General features: G+C 42.1%; 1 protein-coding gene across 1 annotated transcript; it reads left to right on the plus strand.

The window, feature by feature from the left end:
• Positions 1–332: 332 nt before the first annotated feature.
• C2H14orf93 (chromosome 2 C14orf93 homolog) lies at positions 333–27,411 on the plus strand. The gene is made up of 7 exons (XM_043986918.1): positions 333–362; positions 18,600–19,696; positions 21,903–22,220; positions 24,825–24,886; positions 25,194–25,297; positions 25,971–26,083; positions 26,547–27,411. Exons 2-7 carry the CDS (start codon positions 19,097–19,099, stop codon positions 26,964–26,966), a joined length of 1,617 nt encoding a protein of 538 aa, XP_043842853.1. The 5' UTR covers positions 333–362; positions 18,600–19,096; the 3' UTR covers positions 26,967–27,411.

The following is a 27,411-nucleotide window of genomic DNA, read 5'->3' on the forward strand; positions in this document are numbered from 1 at the left end:
GGCCTAGTTACTTCTGATGAAGAGAAACAGAGAAGTTGTTTTTTTAAGGTGAAATATGTGAAGGGCAAAAAAGGAATGAATGTGAGGGATGGATATCAGGGTCCAGAGAGCAGAGATGAGTAGTGCAGGAGGTGGCAGGGCCAGCCAGCACGCTGGCTGAGACGGCCCCTAAAGGAGCCCTCTTCAGGAATGCACCTCCCGGCTGGTGCGTGTGCTCGCTGGCTGAGATCCCCAGCTCACCACCCCACCATCCAATCGGGGCTCTGCAGAGGGGGTGGAGTGAGGCGGGGCTTGCTGGCTCTGGGCTCAGCGAGTCCTCGTTTTTGCACACACACGAATACAAAGAGCCATACGACCTTCGGGTATCCTTTTTCCATTTTTTTCCCTCCTTAATCTTGTGTGTGTGTATTCAAAATTAAAAGAAAAAAAATAGAAAGTTTTGGCAATGCTGGGGTGAGGAAATTGTTGTTAGGGGGAATTTGCTCTTTTCCCCATTTCTCTTTCTTTCTCTCTTTTCCTCTCTCCTATTCTTTCTTCTCTTTCCTGGTGAAGGTTTTAAATATACCACTAAATTGAGAGAAGCAGGACTACCATGTACAACTGTTTGCAGTCAAATTTGGAGGCATTTTTTTCCTCTTGAACTATCACACCTTAGGGTTGAGGATTTTTTTTTCCTGGTTGAAGGGAAGAAAAAAATGCAGTTGAAGTGTATATGGTGTTTGTATATATACATATATGTATAATATATACACATATGTTATATATACATAGTCTACTGAAAATTATCTCAATTTTCATCCCAGGTGAAGTCAAATTCAGAGATGTGAGATTCCCTAATTTCCAAAGCTGTTTGGTGTACATCTTACACACTCCCCAGTCCCCTAGCAACAAAATTAGGTGGCAATAGTCCAAGGTCAACAGGTTAAAAATACTGGGATATTTTTGTATCATAACTGAGATACCCTTCCTTTATCCCTTGGGAAAAGGTGAGGTGACTCTGCTTCTTAGAATGGGAGTGCTGCATATGTGTTCTCTTTAGAACATTTGTTTCTCTGTGTTTTCTTGGAGCAAGAATATTTTGAGGTTATGTGTTCTTGTGTATATATGTTCAGTCTGTGTATATGTGCTGTATAGAGAATATTTTATTTTCAGAAGTGTCCATCTTTTGGTTTTATGTATACAGATTGGCCTTAGGGATACAAGGTTGTCCATGTTGTGATCCCAAGTGTAATCATAACAGAATTTCAGTAGGCAAATATAGCTAAGAAATTATATGTTTCTTAAAGACAGACCCTTCTGTGAATTTGAAATTCATAAGTTGTTTTCATGTGAATGTTAAGTCTTTTCTTTCCATTTTCTAAGGGGTCTGATTAGTGAGTAAATAATTGGGGGAAATGGAAGGTAACCAATGATTCAATGGTAGTAATCAAGCAATTGAATCTGTGGTTCAAAACTTTCTTTAAGGAACTGTTCTGCCTTAAGAGAAGTTTTTCCTTTTATTTCTCATTCTGAAATGTACAGCTGTGCATATTTTGGCCTTTATATGTGGTTTGGTTGGTGTGTTATGAACGGAAGTACTCTCTGGGTGATTTGATGAAATGGTCGTTTATAGATTGGAATTTAGTTTGAAAGGCTCTGCAGTTGGCAGAATTTCAGGAAAATAATCCAGGCCAGTCCAATTCTCAAAAAATTCTCATATGGATGGAAGGAAGAACCAAAGGCAACATAATGAGAGGGGTGAGAAATGTATTTTAGTTATGGTGTCACATTTTTGGAATGAAAATTCTTCCTATGTTGAATATTCCCAATGAGGAATATGTGAATTTGGGAAGGAGGAAGGGACTGGCAAAACAGAGTTATATTGGTAAGATGGAAAATGCACACAGCCTTCTAGGTATCACAAGAGCCCTATCCACGTCACTCTGTTAGAAAAGAGGGAAGAAGCTTTCTTAAGCAAAAAACTGCCCTTGCTCTTAGTTAAGCAGTAAGAGCACCACCTGAATTGGAGAATTCACATGCCTGAGAGGAGATACAATGTATCCTCTGGGTGATGAAGAGGGAATCGAAATGTCACAATTGTAGGAAAGCCAGTTAGGCAAAAACAGGTAAACAGGTCAGATCTCATCATGATGAAAAAGATTTCCAAGCCTCTACTAATGGCTTCATTAATACTTAACAAAATTCCAGGAGAACCCTTGAGAATCTGGACAAGCCGCTGGAATTTATGATGGTATTTGACCCGTATGACTTTCCCAAACTTCATTTTCCTATGTCCTCCTAGGGGCATATCAGCATTTTTAAAAAATGGCTTTTTGGCATTGCCCCCTCACATGCATGCCAGAATAGTATTTGAAAAGCACATCAGTGCACGCCTGGGCCTGAATGTCTTAAGAGAGCTGCTCTGTCTGTGGCTCAGATCATTACTGCCACCAGTCTTGGGATGATGTTGGTAGTGGGAATTAAAGAGCTTGGTTACTCGTATATTAATTCCTTCTCTCCCTCCCTCAGCATGGCATGTCAGGTCACCAAATTAAACTCAGGTCTGACATTAGCTTTGCCATGGCTTGTCAGAAGGGAGATGTAAGAAAGGAGGGTTCTGCACAGCTGGGCACTTGCACCCTGTCCCTTGACTCGAGAGGGGGCTGGCACCTATCCTTCCTTCTAGACACCTGGAATCTTCCACCGGGGCCTCTCCCACAAGGTTTCCCGGCCCAGGGCCGAGCTGATTCTGTCTGGAGATTCTCATGGTGACCAGAGAGCTCTTTTTTGCTCTCAGGGAGGCTCGCCTCTTTGTTAGGGAATTATTAGGGAGCTGTGCGATCGCAACCGTACAGAGACCCAAATTATTTCACGGCATTCAGCCAGGATTTGTTAATGGTATTCTCCAGCCACCACCCCCTCCCCTTTTGTTTGGGGAGCCACAGACAACAGGAGCGCGTAAACAAACACTCAGATTCAAGATGGCGCCGGGCGGCCATGAAAAAGCCGTCGCCGTCGCATCCCTCCCTGAAGAGGCCCCCTCCCCTCCCTGGCCTGTTGAGTGACTGCGAATCGCAGCCAATTGAGTCCCTTCCTGCCTCCTTCCTTTCCCTCCCTCGCGCCCCCAGCCACCTAACTGCCAACCAGCGGGAGACAAAGGGAGGGGCTTCTCCGCGTGCGCGCCTAGGTACACGAGCCGGCGGCGGCGGCGACAGGCGCGCGCGGGCCGAGGGCCCTTCCCCTTCCTTTGCCTGGCGGACCCGGCGCGCTCCTGGGTTCTCGCGCGCGCGCGCAGTTTTCTCCGGCACACGCCGTGGAACACTGCGGGAGCGGGAGCTGGGCCTGAGTCCCTCGCGGCAGGCGCTGGTAATGAGCCTTTTAGCAGCCCGCCGACCCACACCGCCGGCCTCCTACCCGCCATCCCTGGGTCTGTCTGGCCGAGGTGGGGACCCCGGACCCTTCGGTTCATAACCCGACCTTTCTGGGAGGATTTAGGTCGTGCGCGGCCCTCGCTGCCCCCGGCAGCCTGGCCGGCAGCTTCGTCTCCGGCCTCACCGTTGTCAAACTTAACTAATATTTAATCGTCTAACATTTACTGCCCCCCCCCCCCCCCCCCGCCAAGGGACTACGGCACCAGGCGCCATGTGCCAAGAGCTAGGATTTCAGTTTCTCTAGTAAACAAAAAAGGCATATCGGTAGGAAAAACTCAAACCGAAATTTAAGTGAATCCTAAATTACTGTATTTTTAGCAAATCCTGTTTTGGGATTTTGGGGGGGGGGCGGGAGTAGGAGACAGTCTTTTACTGCAATGAGTTCAATACTGTATCATAGTTAAATATGCCCCAAAAAATGAATTTCTCAAGTCATATTGCAATTCTTTCTCCCTCCCCCCATCCTCGAAGTCTACCCCTTGTCTTCCTAGTTTCCCAGGTTTTATGTCTTTTTGCTAATCCCAAATATAAATGAGTAAGTATACTTTTTTCAAAAATTTTAATCCAGTAAACAATTATTAAGTGCTTACTACGTGCCAGGCGCTGTGCTAAGCTCAGGGCATAGAAAAAGAGGCAGAAGAAAAAAATCATTTTTAAGTATCTGTACACTGTAGAAAGTATTTTACGGTAATATTTGGTCATCTGCTTGTGGTGTTAGCATCTCCATTCTGACAGAAAAAGACCTTTGAGCTGTCTTAATGTAATCTATTGAGTCATTTTACACCTGTAAATGGATCAGCAGCAGGAGCTCAGAAAAACAGTTTGTAGACTCAAATGTCCATTTGCTTATTTTAATAAGGTTTGAGGTATAAATGTTCTCTGCACATTTAAAAAAGTCCATTGCCAGCTTGACCCTGAATGACTAAAGGACCCAAGATATATTATCATGGCTTGAAAACTTTTATTTTTCATAGTTTGGAGGTGAAATCATTCGTGCAGAAAATGCAGACTCAAAATGGGGAAAAAAGTGAGGGAGCTGCCAAGAGTGTGATATATTTAGTTCTAATACTAGACCTGTGACTGGTGGAAAAGGATGGTTAAAGTTAGGGGCAGTCACACCCTGAACCACTTAAAAAAGATGAATTTTTTTCCTTTTTATCTAAAATAGTATTTATGAGAAAATATAAAAATAAAATGTTGAAAAATATATTGAGTTGCTAATGCTGGCCTGCATCAGTGAAGGGAGTCTTCACATAGGAAGCTCCTTACACTGGACAAGATTTAAAAAAAAAAGATAGTATCTGTATTTAGGGGCTGGAGCTATGTGGAGTTCATAGCTTGGAGAGAATTTGCCTAAGAGTCAGAAGATGTGTAAGTCATGACTACCATTTCCTAGTTTTATCAACTTGGAACTTAACCTCGGTTTCCTCACCTATAAAAGGGGGAATAATATCTGACTTACCTACTTAACAGGCTTGTTGTTAGTATCTAGTGGGACAAGCTATGTTAGAAGTGTCTTGAAAATTGTAGAATGCTGTGCAAATATAAGGTACTAAAGTGGAAGATCTTTTCCATAGCATCTGAGCTAAAGACAAATATATGACTTTAGGGTGATCAATTTTCTTAATTCACTTTTTTTCTTAAAACAAATTATATCTTATAAGAGAATTGCTGATTTTAAATTACCTATAAAATCAGTAAGTACAGAAATTAACGTTTTACATGTTAACTAAGGGACCCAGAGTTTGTCTCAATAACTAGCTTTACCATTGTCTTACTCAACACTTCATGGTTGGTATAGTGTGGATGACTTGACTATGCTACAAAAGCTAGACCTACACATATTCCATATGCCATAAATTATATATACATACACACACAAACATACACACACATATACACACACACACATCAGGCATGTATGTATATGTGCATACAATAACAATAACAGTAGCTGGGTGGTGCAGTGGATAGAGTGCTGGACCTGAAGTCAGAAAGACTCATCTTCCTGAGTTCAGATCTTCCCTCAGATACTAGCTGTTTGACCCTGGGCAAGCCGCTTAACCCTGTTTGCCTCAGTTTCCTTATCTATAAATGGCAAACCACTCCAGTATCTTTGCCAAGAAGATCCCAAATGGGGTCACAAAGAGTCAGCCATTACTGAAAAAAGACTGAACAACTGAGACCAAGTTTTGCAAGGAATTTTACATATATTATCTCATTTTATCCTTAAAACAACCCTGGGAGGTAGGTGTTATTATTTCCATTTTACAGATGAGAAAATTGAGGATGACAGAGGTTGTGACCTGATGAGATTTACACAGCTAGTGAGTTTCTGAGGCAGGTTTTAAACTCAGGTCTTCTTGACTCCAGGTCCAGTGTTCTATCCACTATACTACCTGATTCCTCATATATAAATATATGTGTGTATACTCACATATCATACATACCACATACACATTACATACATGCATACACACATACATATATTTTCCCAAAGCATATCCATCGGCTCACCTCTGCAGGAAGCATCTGTGTCAGATGTAGCATTCCCTTTGCTTGGTTTTTCTTCTCTCTCTGCTAGGTCATGTACCTTAACCTGCCCTTTCATCATCAGGTCTATGGTATTTTTACAGAAAGGAGAGAGGGAGTGACTGACCCCCTCTCAGAATGTCTATGACTAAATTGTGTGTGTCAGGGAGGGTGGGGAATTCATTCCTATACCTGACACTTTATTTCCTGAGTTCTTGTGAGTGTGCTTCCCATTTATACAGTATCACTAACAGTGACTCTATTGATTCAAACATAAAACATTTACTAAACTGTAAGGCAAAAACAACAATAATAACATTTGTTAAATTGAAGACAATAGTAATAATATATAGCATGGTTCCTCAAAAGACAAAAAAAAGGGCAAGAATAATCAAAACATTACAACCCATCCACAAACTTTGTTTAAATTGTCCCACCAATGTATGCAGGTTCTGTGGGAAAAGTGAGCATTCACTTAGAAACCTAGGAGAGGGACATATGTGTAGGGAAACTCATGCCTGGGACAAGCCATAACTCTAGACTTCAGATTTTGCTTTCTTTTATCCCTTCAGGAGCCATTTGTGCCGCCCAAAACCACTTCTGCAAGTTGCTATCCTTCTGGTCTTCACTACTTTCAAAGCAAAGAAACTCTTCTATTCTCAAGCTTATGAAGCAGTTAACAATTTCATTTTTTAACTCACAGTCTCCCTTAGCAGAGTGCTAAGAAAGTGTTAGCACTTTTTAAACAAAAAGATATATCAATATTGAACTTGTTCAGTAACAAGCAGTTCCCTTAAGCCAGATAACTGCAAAGTTCCTCAACTTGACTTTCTGGGCAATGCAGACAAGCCCAACTAGTTCTTCATTTCACAAGATTCTGCTTTCTCCACTTAGCCTCTAGCAAAACCAAGCCTTTTTTAAAATACGAACAGCTCACAGCAAAACAGATGCAAAACCTGTCTTTCCCCTTAAATGTTTCTCCCTCATACTTAGAGCCATAGAGAACAACCAGGCACCCTGCAGAGATTTTCCTTACTCAGGCTCTAGATGGCACTAGAGAGCAATAAGCAAAGCCATCTCCTCAGAAGTTAGATTTAGCTCTCCAATCTCCATAGCAGTTGTATTAGTAATGTCTCTTTTTATTTCAGCAGGTTCTCTCCAAAACAATTGAAGAGTCAGCTTTCTCAGCTGGATGCAGTTTCTCTAGTAGTCTTTATGGCCTCTATCCTTGGCTTCCTGTGACTCTCCCTGTTTTGAGCTCACTCTCTTGCTTTAGCCTAGGTCTTCTCTGACTTCCTATAATCTTATAGGAATCTTATTGCCTTGTAACTCATTTTTACCTTAAATATGAATCAAGAAATTCACCTCTCTATCACTTCTTATATAATCTTCCCATAGTCTCCAAACAAGTTATTTGATTTATAGTTTCTCAGTTATAAATTTCAAAAGTCTAAAAGCAGTCACGTGCAAACAAACCAATGTACCACAATTCCTGCAACCATCATTTACTCAGTTATTGCTCCACCTTCAAACTGGCCCTCTGAGTATATTCATCTGAGAAGAAGCTCAAAACAATTTGTGTCTCATCCACATTTTATTAATTTCTTTACAATTTATCAGTTTCCCTTACACAAATGTTCTTTTTCTGCCCCTTTGAGTAACCAAAATGTCCTTACACAAAAGGGGCAATACCACACGCACACACACACACACACACACACACACACACACACACACACACGGTTGATGAGTTTGTCAGTGTGAGCCTTTGGAACTCTCCCTACCAGTACAGGCCAATAACTACCCATTTGTGACTTAGTAGGTAAGTAATAGGGAATTGTTTGAAGCACATAGAGGTTATGATTTGCCCAGGATCACAGGGATAATTGTCAGAAGTGAGATTTGAATCCAGGTTCTTCCTGATTGTAAAGCCAACACTATCTACTATGCTGCACCACCTAGCTGCCCCCATAACTTTTTTAGAAGGAGATTATGTGTAGTGTATTTTTTTTGGGGGGGGAAGGTGGGGAACATTATGTGAAGAAGAACTTCTGGTCTTCCTTTCACAAGTTAACTTCTCTACCTTTGCATTAGATCCTAAACCCTCCTATGTTTGAAGGAATCTTGCTCCCATATTTATCTCCTCTCTAATGTTTTTATTCAGTCCCTTCTTCCTGGCTCCCTTTCTTCTGCTTTTAAGCATGTTCAAATTAGTAACATAATGTTAAGTGGAAAGAGCTCTGGATTGGGATTCAAGGGACCTAGATTCTACCACTGGTTCCATCACTGACTCACTATGTGACCTTGGCAACCCTCTCTGGGGACTCAACTGTAAAATAAAGAAGCTAGATTAAACTATCTCCAGGATCACTTTCAGTTCTAAAATTTTAACTCTTTAGCTTTATTTATGCTGCCTCTTTAAGATACTTTCAATTTCTGTCCTTCCTTTCATAGTTAAACTTGTTGAATAAATCATTTATACCTTCTGCCCCTGTTTCTTCACCACTCACTCTTTTTAAACACATTAGAATGCACTTTAATGTCATAGAAATGTCTTTGTAAAGCATCCAAGACCCTCTCCTTAGCCACTTTAATTCATTTCAGTATCTCTGTTGTGTTTGTCATCATTCATTAGCCCTTCATTCTTGAAACTTTTTCTCCATTCGTTCCTCTCATTGCACTTATCTTTTACCTCCCTGACTACTGTTTGTCTCTCTTATTATTAGTTCATCCTCCTTCAGCACAGTGGATAGAGAGCTGAGCTTAGAGTCAGGAAAATCCCAGAGTTCAAATCCAGGTTCACACACATATTAGCCCTGTGATCCTGAGCAAGTACTTAGGCACATAGTAGGCACTATATAAATCCTAGTTATTATAATAATAATAATTATTATTATTCTTTACCCTTGTGCCACTCAAAGAACAATTCTTCCTTTGCTGTTTTCCTTTGGAGACCACATTCGTCCTCACAGTTTCAATTCACACCTTCAAGTCTAGCATTTAATGCACTTCACAATCTGGTTCCAATCTACTTTTCCAGCTTTCAGCTCACACTTAGTTCCTTCACATACTCTATAATCCTACTAAATTGGACTCCTCGTCATTTCCTGAATTCTTCTTGCCCTTTTCTACCTTCCTGTATTTTTGTTCATGACATCCACTATGCTTGGAATGTACTCACCTTTCCCCGCATCCCCACCACTCTCCCCTCCAGCCATCTTGATTAATTGAAATCTTACTCATCTTTCAATGTTTAGCCAAAATGTATCCTCCTCCCTGAGGCTTTACCTTATTACTCTGTCCAAAATGTTTACCTCCATGGATCTCTTATAAGATGACCTCCCTATCCATCAGTCTTAAGTGGCAATGAAGCAGTAGGTTAAGATCTGTTGAGGTCTTCCAAAGAAGCCCACATATAAGGACTTTAAGTGATCCTGGGATTTAGATACATCTTTGGAATTACCCCCCTCCCTGCTTTTCCAGGCCATTACCCCTCCCCTAGCCTCTTTCTTCAATTCCAAATCCGAACTCTTGAGTTAACCAGTTCAACTTTACACTGTTTTTGACCCTTGAATTCCTTGCCACGTTGTTTTATCTCTGCTTATCTTTTTCCAAATCCTAACTATGGATTACTTCTACCATTTGACTTCTTTGTTCCTGCCGAAGGCTGCTGCAGAAAGTCACACAACTATACTGACCTGGTATGTTACAAATTCATGTAATCCAGACTCAGCTGAGCTGAGCTTTCATTACAGCATGACACTCCTTTTACTCCTCCATGACTGAATGACTATCAAATTCCAGGCATTTGGTGGTTCAGTGGCTAGAGAGCTGGATCTGGAGTCAGGAAGCTCTGAATTCAAATGTATCCTTAGACACTTGCTAGCCATGTGACCCTGGACAAGTCACTTCACTTCTGTTTGCCTCAGTTTCCTCAACTGTAAAATAGGGATAATAATAGCACCTACTTTGCAGGGTTGTTGTGAGAATCAAATGAGATAATGTTTGTAAAACCACAAGAGGCTTAGTGTAGTCCTTGGTACATTATATTATTCTCTTACTCTTCTTATTTCTTACTCTCTTTTCTTCCCTCACCACAGAGTGTTCCAAACCTTTTCTTCTTTCTTCTAGTCAGCTATACCACAACTTCCTCCTTTCTTCTTATCAGAGGAATTCATTTCATACTTCACTGAAAAAATGGAGGCTGTCTATTGACCCTCCATCATCCCCAACTCCACACTTCAAAAACCTCGACATGGTCCCTTATCCTTTCCTCCTTTCCTCTGGTCTCAGCATATGAGATGGCCTTTGCCACTGCCAGTCCTTCTACTTATGTCCTTCATCCCATTCCCTCCCAGTTTTCAACCTCTTCTTATCTACTGAATCCTTTATTGCATCCTTCAGTCATGCCAGATCTCTCCCATTTAAAAAAAAAAAATCTTCACTGGACTCTACTGCCTTAAGCTATCACTTTCTGGCTCTCTTCCTTTACGTTGTTTAACTAGAAGAAGCTGTCTATGGTCCTTGTCTGCACTTTCTCCCCTGACACTCAATTCAGTCTGGCCTATATAACTTGATGGAAACTTCTCTTCAGGGCCACCAGTGATCTCTTTTCTCCCAAACCCAATGGACTTTTCTCCTTCTTGACCTTTCCTCAGTATTTGTCTTTGTTGATTCCTTCCTCCTTGAATTTTCATGATATTGATCTGTCATGGTCCTCTTCCTACCTGTAGGACTTATCCTTGTCCATCTCTTTTGTAAAGTCATTATCCAGGAGGACCCCAGTTAAAGTCCAGCCTCAGACACTTGACACTTACTAGCTGTGTGACCCTGGGCAAGTCACTTAACCCTCATTGCCCCGAAAAAAGAAAAAAAAAAAAGAAAGCAGCCTCTCTCCTCCTCACACAGGGATGGATGGGGCCTTAGAAGAGGGACTATTGGGGCAGCTAGGTGGCGCAGTGGATAGAGCACTGGCCCTGGGTTAAGGAGGACCTGAGTTCAAATCTTGCCTCAAACATTTGACACTTACTAGCTGTGTGACCCTGGGCAAGTCACTTAGCTCTCATTGCCTTGCCAAAAAATAAAAAAATTAAAAATAAAGAAGAGGGAAGTAAAGTCATTATCCATGTCTATCTCTCTGGCTATCCTTCAAAACTGTCTTGGATCCTTTCCTCCTCTCTCCATACTCTAAATGATCTCATCTCTTGTAGATTCAACTATCAAGTCTATGCAGATGACTTCAAAATTTACACAATCCAATGCTCAGCTCCCTTCTGAGTATCAGTCCTACACCTATATCTGCTTACTAGACATTTCAACTTAGATTTCGTGTAGATATCTCAAAACTCAACATGTTCAAAACAGAACACATTATAATAATAACACCTATCTCCCAGGGCTGTGAAGTTAAATGAGATAGTACTTGTAAAGTGCTTTGCAAACCTTAAAGTACTTTATAGATGCAATTATAGTTATTATTTCCTATTTCCGTTGAGGGCAGCACCATTCTTCCAATCAGTCACCCAAGTTTGTAATCTATGCATTGTCTTCAACTGTTCACACTCCCTCACCACAACAGACAAGTTTTTTTGGTTCTACTTCCTCAACAAGAAAAATCCATACTCTTGATATAAAGCCTCGAGGAACTTAATTCTAGCAGAAGATGACATTGTTGAAGTTATGGAGGAGACGAAAGAGTGAGATACATTGGGAGTGTTAGTGTACTGTACCCCCACACACACTTTGATTTTATTATGTATTATCCTGTATTTACTCATCTCTGAACCTGTTGTATTTTTAATTCCTTGAGGGGTAGAAATAACTTACTCTTGTTAATATATACTCAACACCTAGCACAGTGCCTGGCACATAGTAGGTACTTATTAAATGTATTGATTGATTAGTTGACTAATGGTCTGTTCATTTTAGAAATTCTATTTTGTTTTCTGGCTTTTAACAAAACTTTATTCTGTAAAAAACTAAAAACAAAAACCCTCATAGCTCTTAATTCACTCTTTTTTTTTTTTTTTGGGTGAGGCAATTGGGGTTAAGTGACTTGCCCAGGGTCACACAGCTAGTAAGTATTAAGTGTCTGAGGTCGGATTTGAACTCAGGTCCTCCTGACTCCAGGGCCAGTGTTCTATCCACCACACCACCTAGCTGCCCCTCTTAATCCACTCATGCACTTGATCTTATATTTTGTATTAGTTACTTGTCCACATGCCTTGTCTCCCCTATTAGATTATAAACTCTTTGAGTGAAGTATATTTTATTCATCTTCATATGCTCTAACATTTAGCACAGTGAACCTTATACACAATAGGTGCTTTGCAAATGTATATTGAATTGATTTCAGAGATTTCAGAGCTACATCTCTAATTCTGACTTGTTATTCAGACCTTTATCTATAACTGCCTATGGTACATATCCCCCTGAACATCTTGTCATCACTTGAAATGCAGAATGCATAATCCTTTCTAGAATACTCGAATCTTTATTTAACCTTTTCATTTTTGTCAATGGTACCACTTTTCTCCTGTTCTCCTGGCTCACAGCCTTGGAGTCGTCAGTGGCCTCTTCAGCTTTTATTCCTGTCTTCCCTTATGGGGTACCATTGTCCAGTAATCACCAGATCCCACCAGTTCTGCTTCTATAATGTCTCTGTCAATCCTTGTTTCATTAAATCCAGATCTTTCACATGTGCCCAAATTCAGTCCCTTGCCACTCCCATCTGAATTACTTGCAATCATTGTCCAGCTATTTTTCTTACCTCCAGTCTCTCTGTTTGAATTCATTCTATGAATTGCTACTAGATTAATCTTTCTAAAATAGTTTTCATTACATCTCCCAGTTCAGAAACCTACAGGGGCAGCCTGTTGACTTATTAGATCAAATTCTAGTTTAAGGTGTTACTTATTATACCTTCCTTATCTATCTGATTCACTCTTTCACAGCTACCTAGCAAAGCCAAGTTGGTCTATCCATCCATTTCTTTCTTCCTTCCTTCCTTCCTTATGTTAGGATCTTTGCATCTCAGATTTTGTTTTGTTTTGTTTTTTGGTGAGGCAGTTGGGGTTAAGTGACTTGCCAAGGGTCACACAGCTAGTAAGTGTCAAATTTCTGAGGCTGGATTTGAACTCAGGTACTCCTGACTCCAGGGCTGGTGCTCTATCCACTGTGCCACCTAGCTGCCCCTCTTTCTTTCTTTCTATCTAATCTACCTCTCTATCCACATGCACTTATGTACTATCTGAAATTTTCACAATTATGAAAGATACCTTGAGTGTAGAAACTTTGTTTTCTATTTCCTTAATCTCAGTAGGTACTGCATAAATCCAGTCAATGTGTCACCATGTGTACACCTCCTTTTCTCCCTCAGTACTTCAGTAGATCCATTGTTTAATGGATCACTCCAACCAATACAGATCACAGTTGCTAACCCCCTATACCATACTCTATCATCCAGACTTTTGGTCTAACTTTGGTTAATTAACCACCACAATATATGGTTTCTTAAGTTACTAGTGGTCAGCCTTTTGAGCCTCTCTATACTGAACTAGGCTGGTCCTTAGAAAGCAGGCACGGGGGCAGCTAGGTGGCACAGTGGATAGAGCACCGACCCTGGAGTCAGGAGTACCTGAGTTCAAATCCGGCCTCAGACACTTGACACTTACTAGCTGTGTGACCCTGGGCAAGTCACTTTTTTTAAAAAATAATTTTTTTTTCGGGGCAATTGGGGTTAAGTGACTTGCCCAGGGTCACACAGCTAGTAAGTGTCAAGTGTCTGAGGCCGGATTTGAACTCAGGTACTCCTGAATCCAGGGCCGGTGCTCTATCCACTGTGCCACCTAGCTGCCCCCTTGGGCAAGTCACTTAACCCCAGTTGCCTCACTACAAAAAAAAAAAAAAAGAAAGAAAGAAAGAAAGCAGACACGTACCCCATCACTGAACTTGTACTCAAATCTTTTTCAGGACAATAGGACAGAACTCATGTTCCTGGAATACCCTTTGGGAACCTAGAATCAACTTCTAGGAAGTATCCACAATGAAGCATCAGAGTTGAAGCCCACCCTGTACATAGCCATATAAGAAAAGGCCAGGGGCAGCTAGGTAGCACAGTGGATAAAGCACCAATTCTGGATTCAGGAGAACCTGAGTTCAAATCCAGCCTCAGACACTTAACACTAGCTGTGTGACCCTGGGCAAGTCACTTCACCCCAATTGCCGCACCAAAAAAAAAAAAAAGGTCCAAAATGTATCAATCCATGTTATTTAATTTGCCCATTCTCTAATGGGGATACCCAGAGAATATAGTATACATGTATGTGAGTATCTATATGTATAAATAGATAAATATATATAAACATAAATGTGTGTATACACACATACGTATATATACATACATACACAAACACATAGTATTGCCAAACTACTTCCAATAGAGTAGAGAGACAGTTAGAATGACGATGAGGAATTCAAAAGGTAAGGAACACTCAGCTCAAGGTGCAGAACTAGAAAGGAGTAGAGTATATAGGAATCAAGTGGGAGAAGTGAATGCTGTGATAGACTGCCTGGGAAGGCCACTTTAGTGGAGGGCAAGAGCTGGAGGAAGGGACAACACTGGAAAAGCGAGAAGTGCTCTGGGGTGAGGAGCAAAATCACCAGATGTTACAACTGTCAGGTTGGGACCACAAAGGGGTTTGACAGCCCATGAAGCCAGCTGGAAACTAGGAGCCACATGGTAGCCTGAGCTGATTGAATGTTAATTCCTGGTTCTACCAGGGCTGTACATAGCCAACACAGCATTTTGAAGCCACTCTCTACTCTGTCAAAATGCAGAATCCAGCTTTTTCTCAGAACATTTGTGTCTAAGGGTTTCCCTGCTCATAGTATACTTTATTAAAATTCTGAGAGAAGGAGGTTATTTAGGAGGAAAGAGATAAGAACGACCACTATAGGAACTGACAAAAAAATCATATAATGTCCTGTTTTAACCTTTCGTTTTAATTTTGCTTTAACCTTTCATTTTAGGTTTTGTTGTGTCTTTTGGTGACTAATGACAAATGAAACAGTAAGTGGATTTGGGTTAAGCTCTTTCAAATGCACAGAGGCTGTTTCTTTGATATGGAGGTAGAAAAGAGAAAATTAAAAGCTATTCTTTAATAACCAAATGTAATTAAAAGGAGTCATCAAATTAAGTTTTAGTACCTCAGAGGCACAGACATGTTGGCTGTTTCAGAGATGGGTTGGTGGAGTCTAGAAAACTAGATCTACAAAATATTAGCCAAATTGTCTCCCGTCCTTTTAATTGTGATTCTATGATAAAATTAACAGAGTAAGATAAAAGTATATCTCTGGAGGATACGCTAAACCTACTTAAATTTTTGTCACTTGATGAGTTCAGGTAGGATTTTTCTTAACTACAACCCAGTATCATGTAGAAAACAATAATATTTATGATGTTCCTTGAGATTTTCCCAGTTATAGGGACTGGAATTTTTTTTGGGTGGGGTAAAGGTTTATCTACTTAACTACCATACTTAAAAGACTATAAGATTTTTCAGTAATATGCTCTCCTTTTTTCAGAGGGGTCAAGGATTATGTGAAAGGAGGGAACTGGTTTTACTGTTGGTTATACAGGGAACACTGATAAAGGGATTGAGGAATTCATGAACATTAGTTCTCTGTGGTGCTAGAACTAATGGTAGCAGGGACTGCTAGGTGGCGCAGTGGATAAAGCACTGACCCTGATTCAGGAGGACCTGAGTTCAAATCTAGCCACAGACACTTAACATTTACTAGTTGTGTGACCCTGAGCAAGTTACTTAACCCCAATCGCCTTACCAAAAAAAAATCACTGGACTACCTAAACATAAATGAATGAATGAATGAAAAGATGTTGGTTTTGGGTTTTTTTGTTTTTTTTTTAAAAGAACTAATAGTAGGAAAGATTTGACAGCTACCTGGATATATACAGCAGCAGGGAGGATGGCCATTTTTTCTTTTGGCGGGACAATGAGCGTTAAGTGATTTGCCCAGGGTCACACAACTAGTAAGTGTCTAGTGTCTGAGGCTGGATTTGAACTTAGATCCTCCTGAATCCAAGGCCAGTGCTTTATCCACTACACCCACCTAGCTGCCCCCAGTTTGCCATTTTAAAATAAATGCAACCATCCTATTTTTTAAAAATAAGTTTTTATTGATATTTTCTGTTTCTTAAATCACCATAGTATTCCATCTATCCCTCCCATTCTCTATCCCAGAGAGCCATCCCATGTGAGAAATAGTATTTATGAGAGATGAAAAAAAAAGTTAGCACAGCTGATCAATATATTGAAAAAGTCTGAAAACATGTGCAATGTGTTATAGCTGTGGCCTTCCCACCTCCACAAAGGGGTAAGATGAGCCTTTCCTCTCATATGTCTTCATTCAAATTCCTTTTGATCTTTATAATTTTGTAACATTTACTTTTGATATTTTTGGTGTGTGGTTGTTCTTTCCATGTGAATTGTTTTCTTGGCTCTGCTTACTTTACTTTAAATGCATATATTCTTTTTTTTTTTTTTCCGTAAGGCAATTGGGGTTAAGTGACTTGCCCAGGGTCACACAGCTAGTAAGTGTTAAGTGTCTGAGGCCGGATTTGAACTCAGGTACTCCTGACTCCAGGGCCGGTGCTTTATCCACTGTGCTACCTAGCTGCCCCTAAATGCATATATTCTTAATGCCTGAAAATTCTTCACCTTATGACACACTTTTATTTGTTTTATGATAAATCATGCTGCATCATGTTGCAGTGAAGAATCTAAGCCTTTGCTAGATGGTAATTCAGTTCGATTCAACAAGCATTTATTAAGCTCCTACTATGTGCTAGGCACTGGAGCTACAAACACAAAAAATGGGGAAAAAATCCTTGCCTTCAAGGAGCTTACATTCAACTGAGTTGGGAGGGGTGGGGGGAGAGAAGCATATGTATAAAAATAAATAAATACAAATATATACAAAGTACTTGGTGGTAGGGGTGAGTAACAATTGGCAGAATCAAGAGGTAGCACTTATGCTGGATCTAGGAAGGATTCCAAGAGAAGGAAATGAGGAAGGAGAGCATTCTGGTCACAAGGTATGCCCAGCAGATGCAGTTCTCAAACCTCATTTAGGATACACAAATGCTGCCTTGGTTCTCTGGCCTGTTGTTTCATCCTATCACTTTGAAGGGTTTAGAGGGACAAAAAAAACCTTTAAAAAGGGGCAGCTAGATGGCGAAGTGGTAAAGCACCGTCCCTGGATTCAGGAGTACCTGAGTTCAAATCCGGCCTCAGACGCTTGACACTTACTAGCTGTGTAACCCTAGGCAAGTCACTTAACCCTCATTGCCCTGCCAAAAAACAAAAAAAAATAAATTAAAAATAAAATATAAAAAAACCCCTAAAAAAGCCAGCTCTCTGCTCTAACTTCTCATTTCATTTCTTTATTATCTTCTCATCTGCATGCCCCCAAAAGAATTATTGATAGGGTGATTTCTGTTATGATATGAGAAACACTAGGGGCAGCTAGGTGGTGCAGTGGATAAAGCACCAGCCCTGGATTCAGGAGTACTTGAGTTCAAATCTGGCCTCAGACACTTGACACTTAACTAGCTGTGTGACCCTGGGCAAGTCACTTAACCCTCATTGCCCTGCAAAATAAATAAATTAATTAATTAATTAAAAAAAAAAGATATGAGAAACACTATGTGTTTGTGGTATTCCTAAAGTCTGAATACACCTTTAATGTCTAAATATACCTTTAATTTATGAAAGGGCTAGTGTTTCTGACTCCCCATGATACTAGGAAGCAGTAGTAACAATAATGATAAGAATAAGAATTAATAAAAAATAATTAACATTTATTATTCACTTTAAGGTTTAGGGTTGGAAGGAATATATTCTAGATCGAGAGGAACAAAACCAGAGTTCTGTTGGCCAAGCAATGCTCCCTGAAAGACACTTAACTTCTTTTCTTTTCTTTCTTTCTTTTTTTTTGATGAAACTGTTTCATTGTGAACCTTTTTGGTTCAACTTTGTCTTTTCTTTTAATTATAAAAGTATTTTATTATTTTCCAGTTACATGTAAAGATAGTTTTCAACATTTGTTTTCATAAGATCTTTAATTCCAAATTTTTCTCCCTTTCTTCCCTCCCCCTTCCCCAAGACAGAAAGCAATCTGATATAGGTTATATATGTACAATCCTATTAAACATATTTCTGTATTAGTCATGTTGTGAAAGAAGAATCAGAATTTAATTTCTATTTGCCTCATTCATCTAGATTCGGGGTAAATGTGTCTTATAGGCAGGACTCTGAAGATAAAATAACCTTTGTGAGGTATTTTAAACTCTTTAAAGAATGATGTTGGGGGCAGCCAGGTGGCGAAGTGGATAAAGTGCCGGCCCTGGATTCAGGAGGACCTGAGTTCAAATCCAGCCTCAGATACTTGACACTTATTAACTGTGTGACCCTGGGAAGTCGCTTAACCCTCACTGACCCATCAAAAAAAACAAACAAACAAATAAAGAAAGAAAGAATGATGTCATGGCTATAGGAGATATTACTGTTGTTATTACAATGATGATATTAAGGAGACAGTCCTATATTTTCTTCCTTAATCTTCCAAATTTTTCAGATGATGGTGGATCCTCTTTTCTATTCTATAGTCAGGTTTTTGGCAAGGTTCCATGACTGATCCAGCAAGAATCCTTCTCATCCCTTGAAAAGTGAATTCATCAGAAAAGTTCCTGCAGGCCTTATCCTTATATGTAATCAGTGTTTGTGATACACTGTGGTGTGTTCGGAGACTGTAAAGTGACCCAAGAACAGGCAGCCCAGGGGCTGCAAATAGAAGATAAAGACATCTTTCACACTCCTGGCCAAGCATAGGCAACAGAGGGGCTAAGGAAAACACTCTCCCACCATGGACCTACTTCTTGCTGGCTCTTTCTTTACAGAACTGATTGCTTGGTGCCCGAGTTCTTTCTGACTGCTTTTGAATGAGACGGGGAAACGTTTCCAGAGAGCCCAATGTTTATTTTCAGTCTTGTGAAGCCAGGCTTGACCCTGGACAAATTTTGGAAAGCCCTATTGGTATAAACACAAAGAACTATAACATTGTGTCAGTTAGACATGTCCTTCAGCGCCACCATCTTGTTTTCCCCACCTAATGGCAGTGAAGCCAAGTGTTGCTGTTGTGCCTGTAAAAGTGAGCCAAATGGGGGCACCTCAGGGCCTCCAGGGGGTGAACCTCAACCTTGTACCCCAATCACAGTGACAGGACATGGCCTAGCCGTGCAGAACTCAGAACAGCTCTTACACATCATATATCAGCGGGTGGACAAGGCAGTGGGATTGGCCGAAGCTGCCCTGGGCCTTGCAAAAGCCAACAATGAGTTGTTAAAGCGCCTCCAGGAGGAAGTGGGTGAACTGAGGCAGGAGAAAGGCCCTTCTACTGAGGAGGGTGCAGAAGATGGGGCACACTGTACTCCACCTGAGGAACCAGGATCTCTCAAGGGGAGTCCAGGAGAAGCCTGCAAGGCACTGTCTGCTGTGGAAGAAGAATGTGACAGTGTGGGCAGTGGTGTGCAGGTGGTGATTGAGGAGCTAAGGCAACTGGGAGCAGCCTCTTCTATTGGGACTGGATCCTTGGGCTTCCCATCAACTCAGAGGGACATTCGGCTACCTGGGTGTGCCTTGGCTTCCAGTGAGGTAGCCCCACTGCTCAATCCTGTATGTATGGCAACAAGGGAAGGGACAATATTACCTTTCCCCTACATACTTTCCATGCCCTCTTTTCTCTCTTTCCTTCTCTCTTTCTCTTTTTTCTAACCCCAAACCTTTCTTCTGGTTCTGACTGTAATAGAATGGAGAGCAGTGTCATGTTTCTCTTACTCCCAGGGGAAGTCATCCCTAGAGCTCATGCTTTCTTCCTGAACCATGGTCTCTTTGGCAGGAGGCATTTTTGGTGTGTGCATGGTGATAGGGTGTCCTTCCCTCCCTCTCAATAGCTCCACATGGCACATTCTCCTCAGCAGCTGTCTCTGCTGCTCCATAGGCTCTGCCTTTCCTGGCGAGAGTGCCTGCCGTGCACAGACGGCTCATTCATATTTTATCACGGGCCCTCTGCTTGCCAAGAGGAGTTCAGTAGAGAGAGGGGGATGTAAAGAAGAGGAGAGGGAGACAGAGGTGGAGAGGAAAGGTAGACAGAGGAGAGGGAGGAGACATTGCTTACAAATTAAGAGAAGATAGAATGCGGAAGGGGGAAAAGTTGAAAGTAGATGAGGGTGAGTGAAGGGAAATAGTGAGGAAAGAAGAAAAATGGGGAGGAAAATCTAGATGGGATGGGGAGAAGAGAGGAATTGGGGGAGGACAGGCAGGAGTGGTAGAGTTGGAAATGCAGAAATATTGAGGAAAAGAGATGAGAATAGGTGGGAATCATCAACAGGTGTAGGGAGAGAGAAGGGAAGAAGAAAGAATAGGACAATGACCTAGAGAAACATCAAAGTGGGATGGGGGGGTGGGAGTTGGGGAGAGGAAGTCTGTCCAGATTTCTTTCTTCCTTCTTTTCCACTGCTCATGGTTACATGTAGGTAAATCTGGGCTGGGTAGAGGAAAAGAAGAAAAAAGCAAAACAAAACCCAGCAAAGATATGCCACCTTATTCTACTGAGAGATAGGAAATATATAAAACTGCCCTCCTCTCTGTCCTAGCTCCACCCCACCCTCAGCTTATACATTCAGTAATGAGTGAGGGTGAAGGAACAAAATATACAGGCTAGATGGGAAGAATGAAACTCCCAGACCATCTGCTGGTTCTGACAAATGAAAATATAAACTCCCTTTATCCCCCTCCCGTATGACACTGCCACTGGCCGGCTCCCTGGTCACAGCTTTGTCCTAAGTATGGAATTGTGGATAATGGTCAGTTACCTGAACCTGCTCATGACCACCAATGAAGTGGGAAGGTAGTAATGGACTGAGCTGGGAAAGTCAGGGAGGTGGGGAGGTGGGAGGGGGCCAGACCAGGCAGTGCCCCAAGCTGTGTGTTTTCTTTCAGGCAGGGAAGGCTTCCAAGCCGACAGGATGGAATTAGATTTCACAGCGCAGAAAGCAGCTCACAGGTCTATAAATCTCAGCCTCCTCCCCCGCTTCTTTCTGTGCTTTTTTTCCCCCTCACTTTCACTGTTTTGTTTTCTTGGCTGCAGAAATTCCCCCCTCCTTTCTCCTTCCCTCTGCCTCCCTTCCTGCTCTGTATGTCCTTGGGTGAGGGCACAGGCAAGTCAAGTGGATGTCAGGGCAGTGACATTCGGATGCTGCCAGGTCAGGCTCCAGGTGAGAACACAGTACTGGCCTAACAGGGAATGGAGGGCAAGAGAATAGAGCCTTCAAATAGCTTCAGCACTATTCAGCGTATATCTCCTCTAGAGATTTCTGTCTTTAGCCCTCCCTTTTTCTGTCTCGTTTATCTTATTTCTCCCTCTGTCTGTTTCTGTCTTCTCTTGCTCCCTCTCCTGCTTAGTCTCCTTCTCCCACCACCCCACCCTCTCTTAGACAAAACATTAACCTAGATGCATTCTTATGCCCAAGAGCAACCATCCACAAATAAGTACAAGTAAATAAATGCTTTAAAATATGCCCCATCCATATTACTGATGTTACATATATAACAGGAGAGACCCTCAATACACACAAGGCATTTGCCAACCTGCTTCTGCTGAAGTCCCAGGAGAAGCAAGCTAGTGGTCATACGAGACCCCTGTGAGGTGCCTCTGTGACAAGGCCACTCCAACATTACAACTGCATGTTCATTATCCTTGCTTAGGGAATAATAAATAGGTGATGAACCCACTTCCCTGCCTATTCCTTGCCATCCCCTCTCCCCCGCCCCATTCCTCTGGACCCTGATTGCCTAACAAACTCTATTTTTCTGTTGTTAGCTGGATGACTACGTGGCCTCTGAGGGGGCAGTACAGCGGGTGCTAGTTCCTGCTTATGCTAAGCAACTCTCTCCAGCAACACAACTGGCCATCCAGCGGGCATCCTCAGAGACAAGCCTGGAGAATGGGACCAAGCTTCCACCACCTCGACCAGAGGATGTGCTCAGTGCTGCAGCTGCCTTGGACAGTGCCTTGGACGATTCAGTCCCTAGTGGGACTGGGGAGCTGAGATTATCCTTGGGGTTTGCAGCTTCTCCTGGCAGGGCCAGAGGTGGGGGGCAGAAGAATTCCAGGCGCAAGCGGGATCTGGTGCTCTCTGTGAGTGTAGAACTTCGACAGTTCTCTTTAAACCTGAAAGGGCAAGTGTAGGGTGGATTGATCCGAAAGGGCAGGAAAGTCCACAACCTTTTTCAAGTGATTTTACAATAACCCTGACAGGAAAACCTTCCTTATGGGATTATGACAAGTTGGACTCCCCAGGAATTCATTGGAACCAGTCTGCAATGTATCTGGTAGCTCTGGGTAGGTGCCAGGGCCTCTCAAGTTATAGGTGTTGATCAGGAAGGGCCCATGTAGGCTTATCCTTAAGACCAGAAGTAACTCCAAAGGTGTGAGTATTTCCAGACACACACAAGTCAATTTCTAGATCCTCTTCTTCAGAGATGTTTGTCAGCTTTTTTTTTTTTCCTCTTTTTTTTTGGTGGGGCAAGTAAGGGTACCCAGGGTCACACAGCTAGTAAGTGTCAAGTGTCTGAGACCAGGTTTGAACAGAGATGCTCCTGAATCCAGGGCTGGTGCTTTATCCACTGCACCACATAGCTGCCCCAGATGCTTGTCAGCTTTAAGAGACTCTCAAGGAATTTGGTTTGAAGTAGGTCTTCCAGAGATTCCTCCTAAAAATGGTCTCAAATCCTAAAGGGGTTTTATCCTGTCCAGTTGGATGTTCTCCAGACCAGCAGCTGGATGCCAGCTAGAGAATAGCTGGATACAACTGAAGTCAGTTTTTAGTTCAACTGATACCCTTCTGTTGCCCTGTGAGGAGGGGTTGGTTTCGGGAGCTGGGGGTGGGGGTGAGGGGAGGAGGGGGAATCCCATACCTGGTAATGGGATAATGTTCACATTGGAATGTGGTGGACTCTAAACCTGCTAGTCATTACAGTCCCATCATTAACATAGAAACCCTGGGAGTACACCTCTCTTCCTTTGGTCCAACAAAATTTTCTTGTCATAGCATAAATCCATTTCCCCATTATAAAATCTCACTATTAAGATCCTACATAATATTTTAGCCTTCCTGCTCCATCCTTCTAATCTTTTCCCACCCCAAAAATACTACTTTAGGCTTAATTTTAATATCATTTACCTTTTCTCAAAAAAACCTATTTTTAACTCTTTAATTATCTCTCTGATTCTTCTTTTTACCACTTCTCTCAGGTTGGGGTATCTGATCATGGGCCTTGGACTTCAGATGAAGTCACCTAGGTCTGCTATTCCTTTGGAACCCCAACTCTGCATTTGATGGAGACAAAAAATCAGTGAACTTTCAGGGTCTCTCCTTCACACCTTCAGCAGTACCCTAAAAGATCTTTCCTGCCAAGGAGAGAGATGTTTTGTCTCTCCTGTGTGAGTTTCTTGTCTAATACAACTACTATTCCTGACTATATTAGAAATGGAACAAGGGACTTAGAAATGCATTTTCGTGAATGGTGGGAAGAAAACAGTATTAGGAAAGCAGAAGAGCAATATGATGACTCCATTAGTAGTCTGCTGAAGTCTATGACCCCCCTCTCAGAATAATGTTTTAAAATGCATAAACAAAAATATGGAGGATTAACAAAGGAAGCCAATTATATTGAAATCGTGATCACACACACACACACATATATATATATATGTATATACATATAAAGAAAACATGTTCACTTACCCTAAGTTAAGGACCCATTGGTCACCAGAATGAAGGAGCCAGAAAGCACAGTAGATACTGGGCCAGGAGTCAGGAAGACCTGAATTCCTATCAGCTCCAGACACTTACTAAGTGTGTGACTTTGGGCAGTCACAACCTTTGTTTGCCTCTGTTTCCTCACCTTGAAAATGAGGATAATAACTATCTACCTCCCAGGTTTGTTGTGAGGATCAAATGAAATAATGCTTATAAAGCACTAAGCACAGTGCCTGACACATAATGGGCACTTAATAAATGCTAGCTATTAATATTATTATCAGCTCAAAAAGAAATAGGATCCCGCACTATAGGTTTTCAAGCAGAGGCTGGATGTTACAAATGTTCTGAAAGGGATTTGTGAACTGGGGGTGGATGGGGAGGGGGAGGAGGAGTTTGAACTAGACAACCTCAGAGGTCCTTCCAAGTCAGGGTTCTAGGACTCAGGCTAGTGGTAATAACACCCAAGAGGTGATTTGGGAGCTCTAGTTGATCCCTTATCTCCTTCCCTAACCTCTCTCCAATTAGGGAAAAAAAAATTTCCATTGGGAATTCGGGACTAGAGAGCCTTTCCTGCCAAGAAAGAACACCCATATAATAGTACCAAGCCACAGAAAGGTTCATGCAGAAGACCCCAGAAAAAGGACCAGTCTAAAAGTAGCCTGCCCTGAATGGATAGCAACAAAATAATTATAATAATAATTATATGAGCTCATAATAGCTAACATTTATATAGTGCTTTAAGGTTTTTTGTTTGTTTTTTTCAGGGCAATGAGGGTTAAATGACTTGCCCAGGGTCACACAGCTAGTAAGTGTCAAGTGTTAGAGGCTGGATTTGAACTCAGGTCCTCCTCAATCCAGGGCCAATGCTTTATCCACTGCACCACCTAGCTGCCCTCTGCTTTAAGGTTTATAAAGCACTTTACATATGTTAATATCCACCAAGTTTGCTGTGATTCTGCTTTTTCTCTTGTTTCTAGAAATTGGTCCACAATGTACATAACCACATCACAAATGACAAGAGGTTCAATGGGTCAGAAAGGTGAGTTCCGTCTAAATGGAAGGCACCAGGAAAAAGTAGCTAACTCTTCTAAAGGAAAGGTGGGGGTAGGGAAAGAGGACAGAAGGAAGGCTTGAAGTGTTGTGACCACCACTCCCTAGTAGAAGGTGATATAAGTAAATGACCCTAGTAGAGGGTCCCATGTTGAAATGTAGAGAGGGCTTTGTCCAGGTAGAATCCATGGATACCCTGGAAATGTGAAAAAAATTACTTTGGTCCATCGAGTACTGGGTAGTTTACTCTATCCAGCATACAGTGAAAACTGCTTACTCTCTTTTTAATGTGGCAGTATCAAGTCGTCTTGGAACATTTCAGTGGTGAAATTCCTCCTGGAGAAACTCAAGCAGGAGCTGGTGACCAGTCCCCACAATTACACTGATAAGGAATTGAAAGGTAAAGGAAGCCTGGGGAAACCTCTGTCTCCTACTTGTGTGTTTGTTGCTCCTTAAGTCAGCCAAGGAGCATGGCTGAGGGATGAGCCGGTGGCAGGAATTGGGTTCACATTTACCCTCTTCTCAGCCAGAGCCACCCAATTAGCTCTGGAATGCCTATTTATCATTCCCTTCCTCAAAGTTGAAGGTGAAGTTAGGAGATAAGAACTAGAAGATCACCAAGCACTCTGATTTTGTATAGAGCATAAATCTAACGTCGGGAGTAGTAGAAATGAGCAGAAAGCCCTCTGGCAGAGGTCTGACCCTCTGTCCGAGGATCAGAGGAGCAAAGATAGGTTGTCAAGTGTGAACCCCTCATTTTACAGGCCCTAGAGAGTAAGTCCAGGCTTTTACCTCTTTGCTTCCTTCTCTTTTTCACCTCGGGCTTATGAATTAAGACAGTTCTGCTGAAGGGTGCCTTGTAAATCTTCCTTCTTAGGACTCCCATTAGCAGCACGTAGCAGGTGGTTAGCCCAGGGGCACTGGTATATCGTTGGGGTGGAGGAAAAAGGCCAAACAGAAAACGAATAAGTTACATGCTAGCCCTGGCTACTTGGGGAACACAACCTCTAAAGGACTTTGCCTCTATTCTGCCTCAGAGGCCTTTAGGAACCTCTTCTCTTCTCCCACTGTAGGGGCTTGTGTGGCCTACTTCCTCACCAAAAGACGTGAGTACCGAAACTCCCTGAACCCCTTTAAGGGCCTGAAGGAGAAAGAGGAGAAGAAATTGAGAAGTCGCCGGTACCGGGTAAGAGGTCCTCATGTTTTCCATTCATGGTACCAAACTCTTGATACTCCACGCTATGGAATTAGGCAGAGGAAAAAGAAACTGGTAATAGGGCAGAAATCAGGAAAAATAAGGCTAAGGGCCACCAGGAGAGAAGGAAGGGTAGAGCTGCCTCCTCTAAAGTTGATCTGCGGATTGGGATCCTACTGGCCACAGCTTCAGATACGGGCAAGCAAACAGAGCAGCAAGATGCAGGGGAATGTAGACCATTGCAAGTCAGGCCTTCTGTGTCCTAGAAAAGGCTCAGAGCCTTTTCAGAGGGGACACTAATTTCCAAAAGTCGCTTTAAATGCCATATTCTCCATCTCTCACACAGATTTCATTCATTCTTTCCCAAACATCCTTATACCCCCTGACATTTCCTAAAATTTGATCCACACTCTGGTATCTCTTGCTAACTTCTGTCCTGTGATCCTGTCTTTAGCTCTTTGCTAACCGATCCAGTATCATGAGGCACTTTGGAGCTGAGGAGCAACGCCTGTGGAAGGATGTGACAGAAGAATTAATGTCCGACGAGGAGGACAGTCTAAATGAGCCAGGGGTCTGGGTGGCCCGCCCACCTCGATTCAGGGCTCAACGCCTCACCCAACTTTGTTACCACCTGGATGCCAATTCTAAGCATGGCACCAAAGCCAACAGAGTATATGGACCTCCTTCAGAGCGACTGCCTTCTGCTGAGGCCCAGCTCCTTCCTCCAGATCTCTATAATCCCAACTTCCAGGAAGAGGATGAGGAAGGTGGTGATGAAGATGCACCTGTTTCTTCACCTTTTGACCAATCCCACAAAACCTTTTGTCCTGACTTGAACTCATTCATTGAAATCAAAGTAGAAAAGGATGAATGAACGGGCAGCTAGGTGGCACAGTGGATAGAGCACCGGCCCTGGAGTCAGGAGTACCTGAGTTCAAATCCGACCTCAAACACTTAACACTTACTAGCTGTGTGACCCTGGGCAAGTCACTTAACCTGAATTGCCTCACCAAAAAAAAAAAAAAGGATGAGTGAATACAATGACCAAAAGAAGCAGCTTTGGCTCCTGCCACTCCTTATGCACTGGAAGTGGGGCAGTCGAGATTCCTAGATTAATTGGACATTCCTTCCTTTTTTGAGAAAGAGATTCTGCATCTCCATCCTTCATCACTGATGAAAGTGGGAGTTGCTCATTGGATAAAGTGGACAACAAATGGGGGTGGGGGGATGGCATAGGGAACAGGGTGATGAGAAAACTTTATATTGAAGGAAAAAAGTAATACCTGGAAGGGGCAAGCAGGAAAATACCAATTTTTTTT

The sequence above is a fragment of the Dromiciops gliroides genome, chromosome 2, assembly GCF_019393635.1.
Source record: "Dromiciops gliroides isolate mDroGli1 chromosome 2, mDroGli1.pri, whole genome shotgun sequence".
Classification (NCBI taxonomy): Eukaryota; Metazoa; Chordata; class Mammalia; order Microbiotheria; family Microbiotheriidae; genus Dromiciops; species Dromiciops gliroides.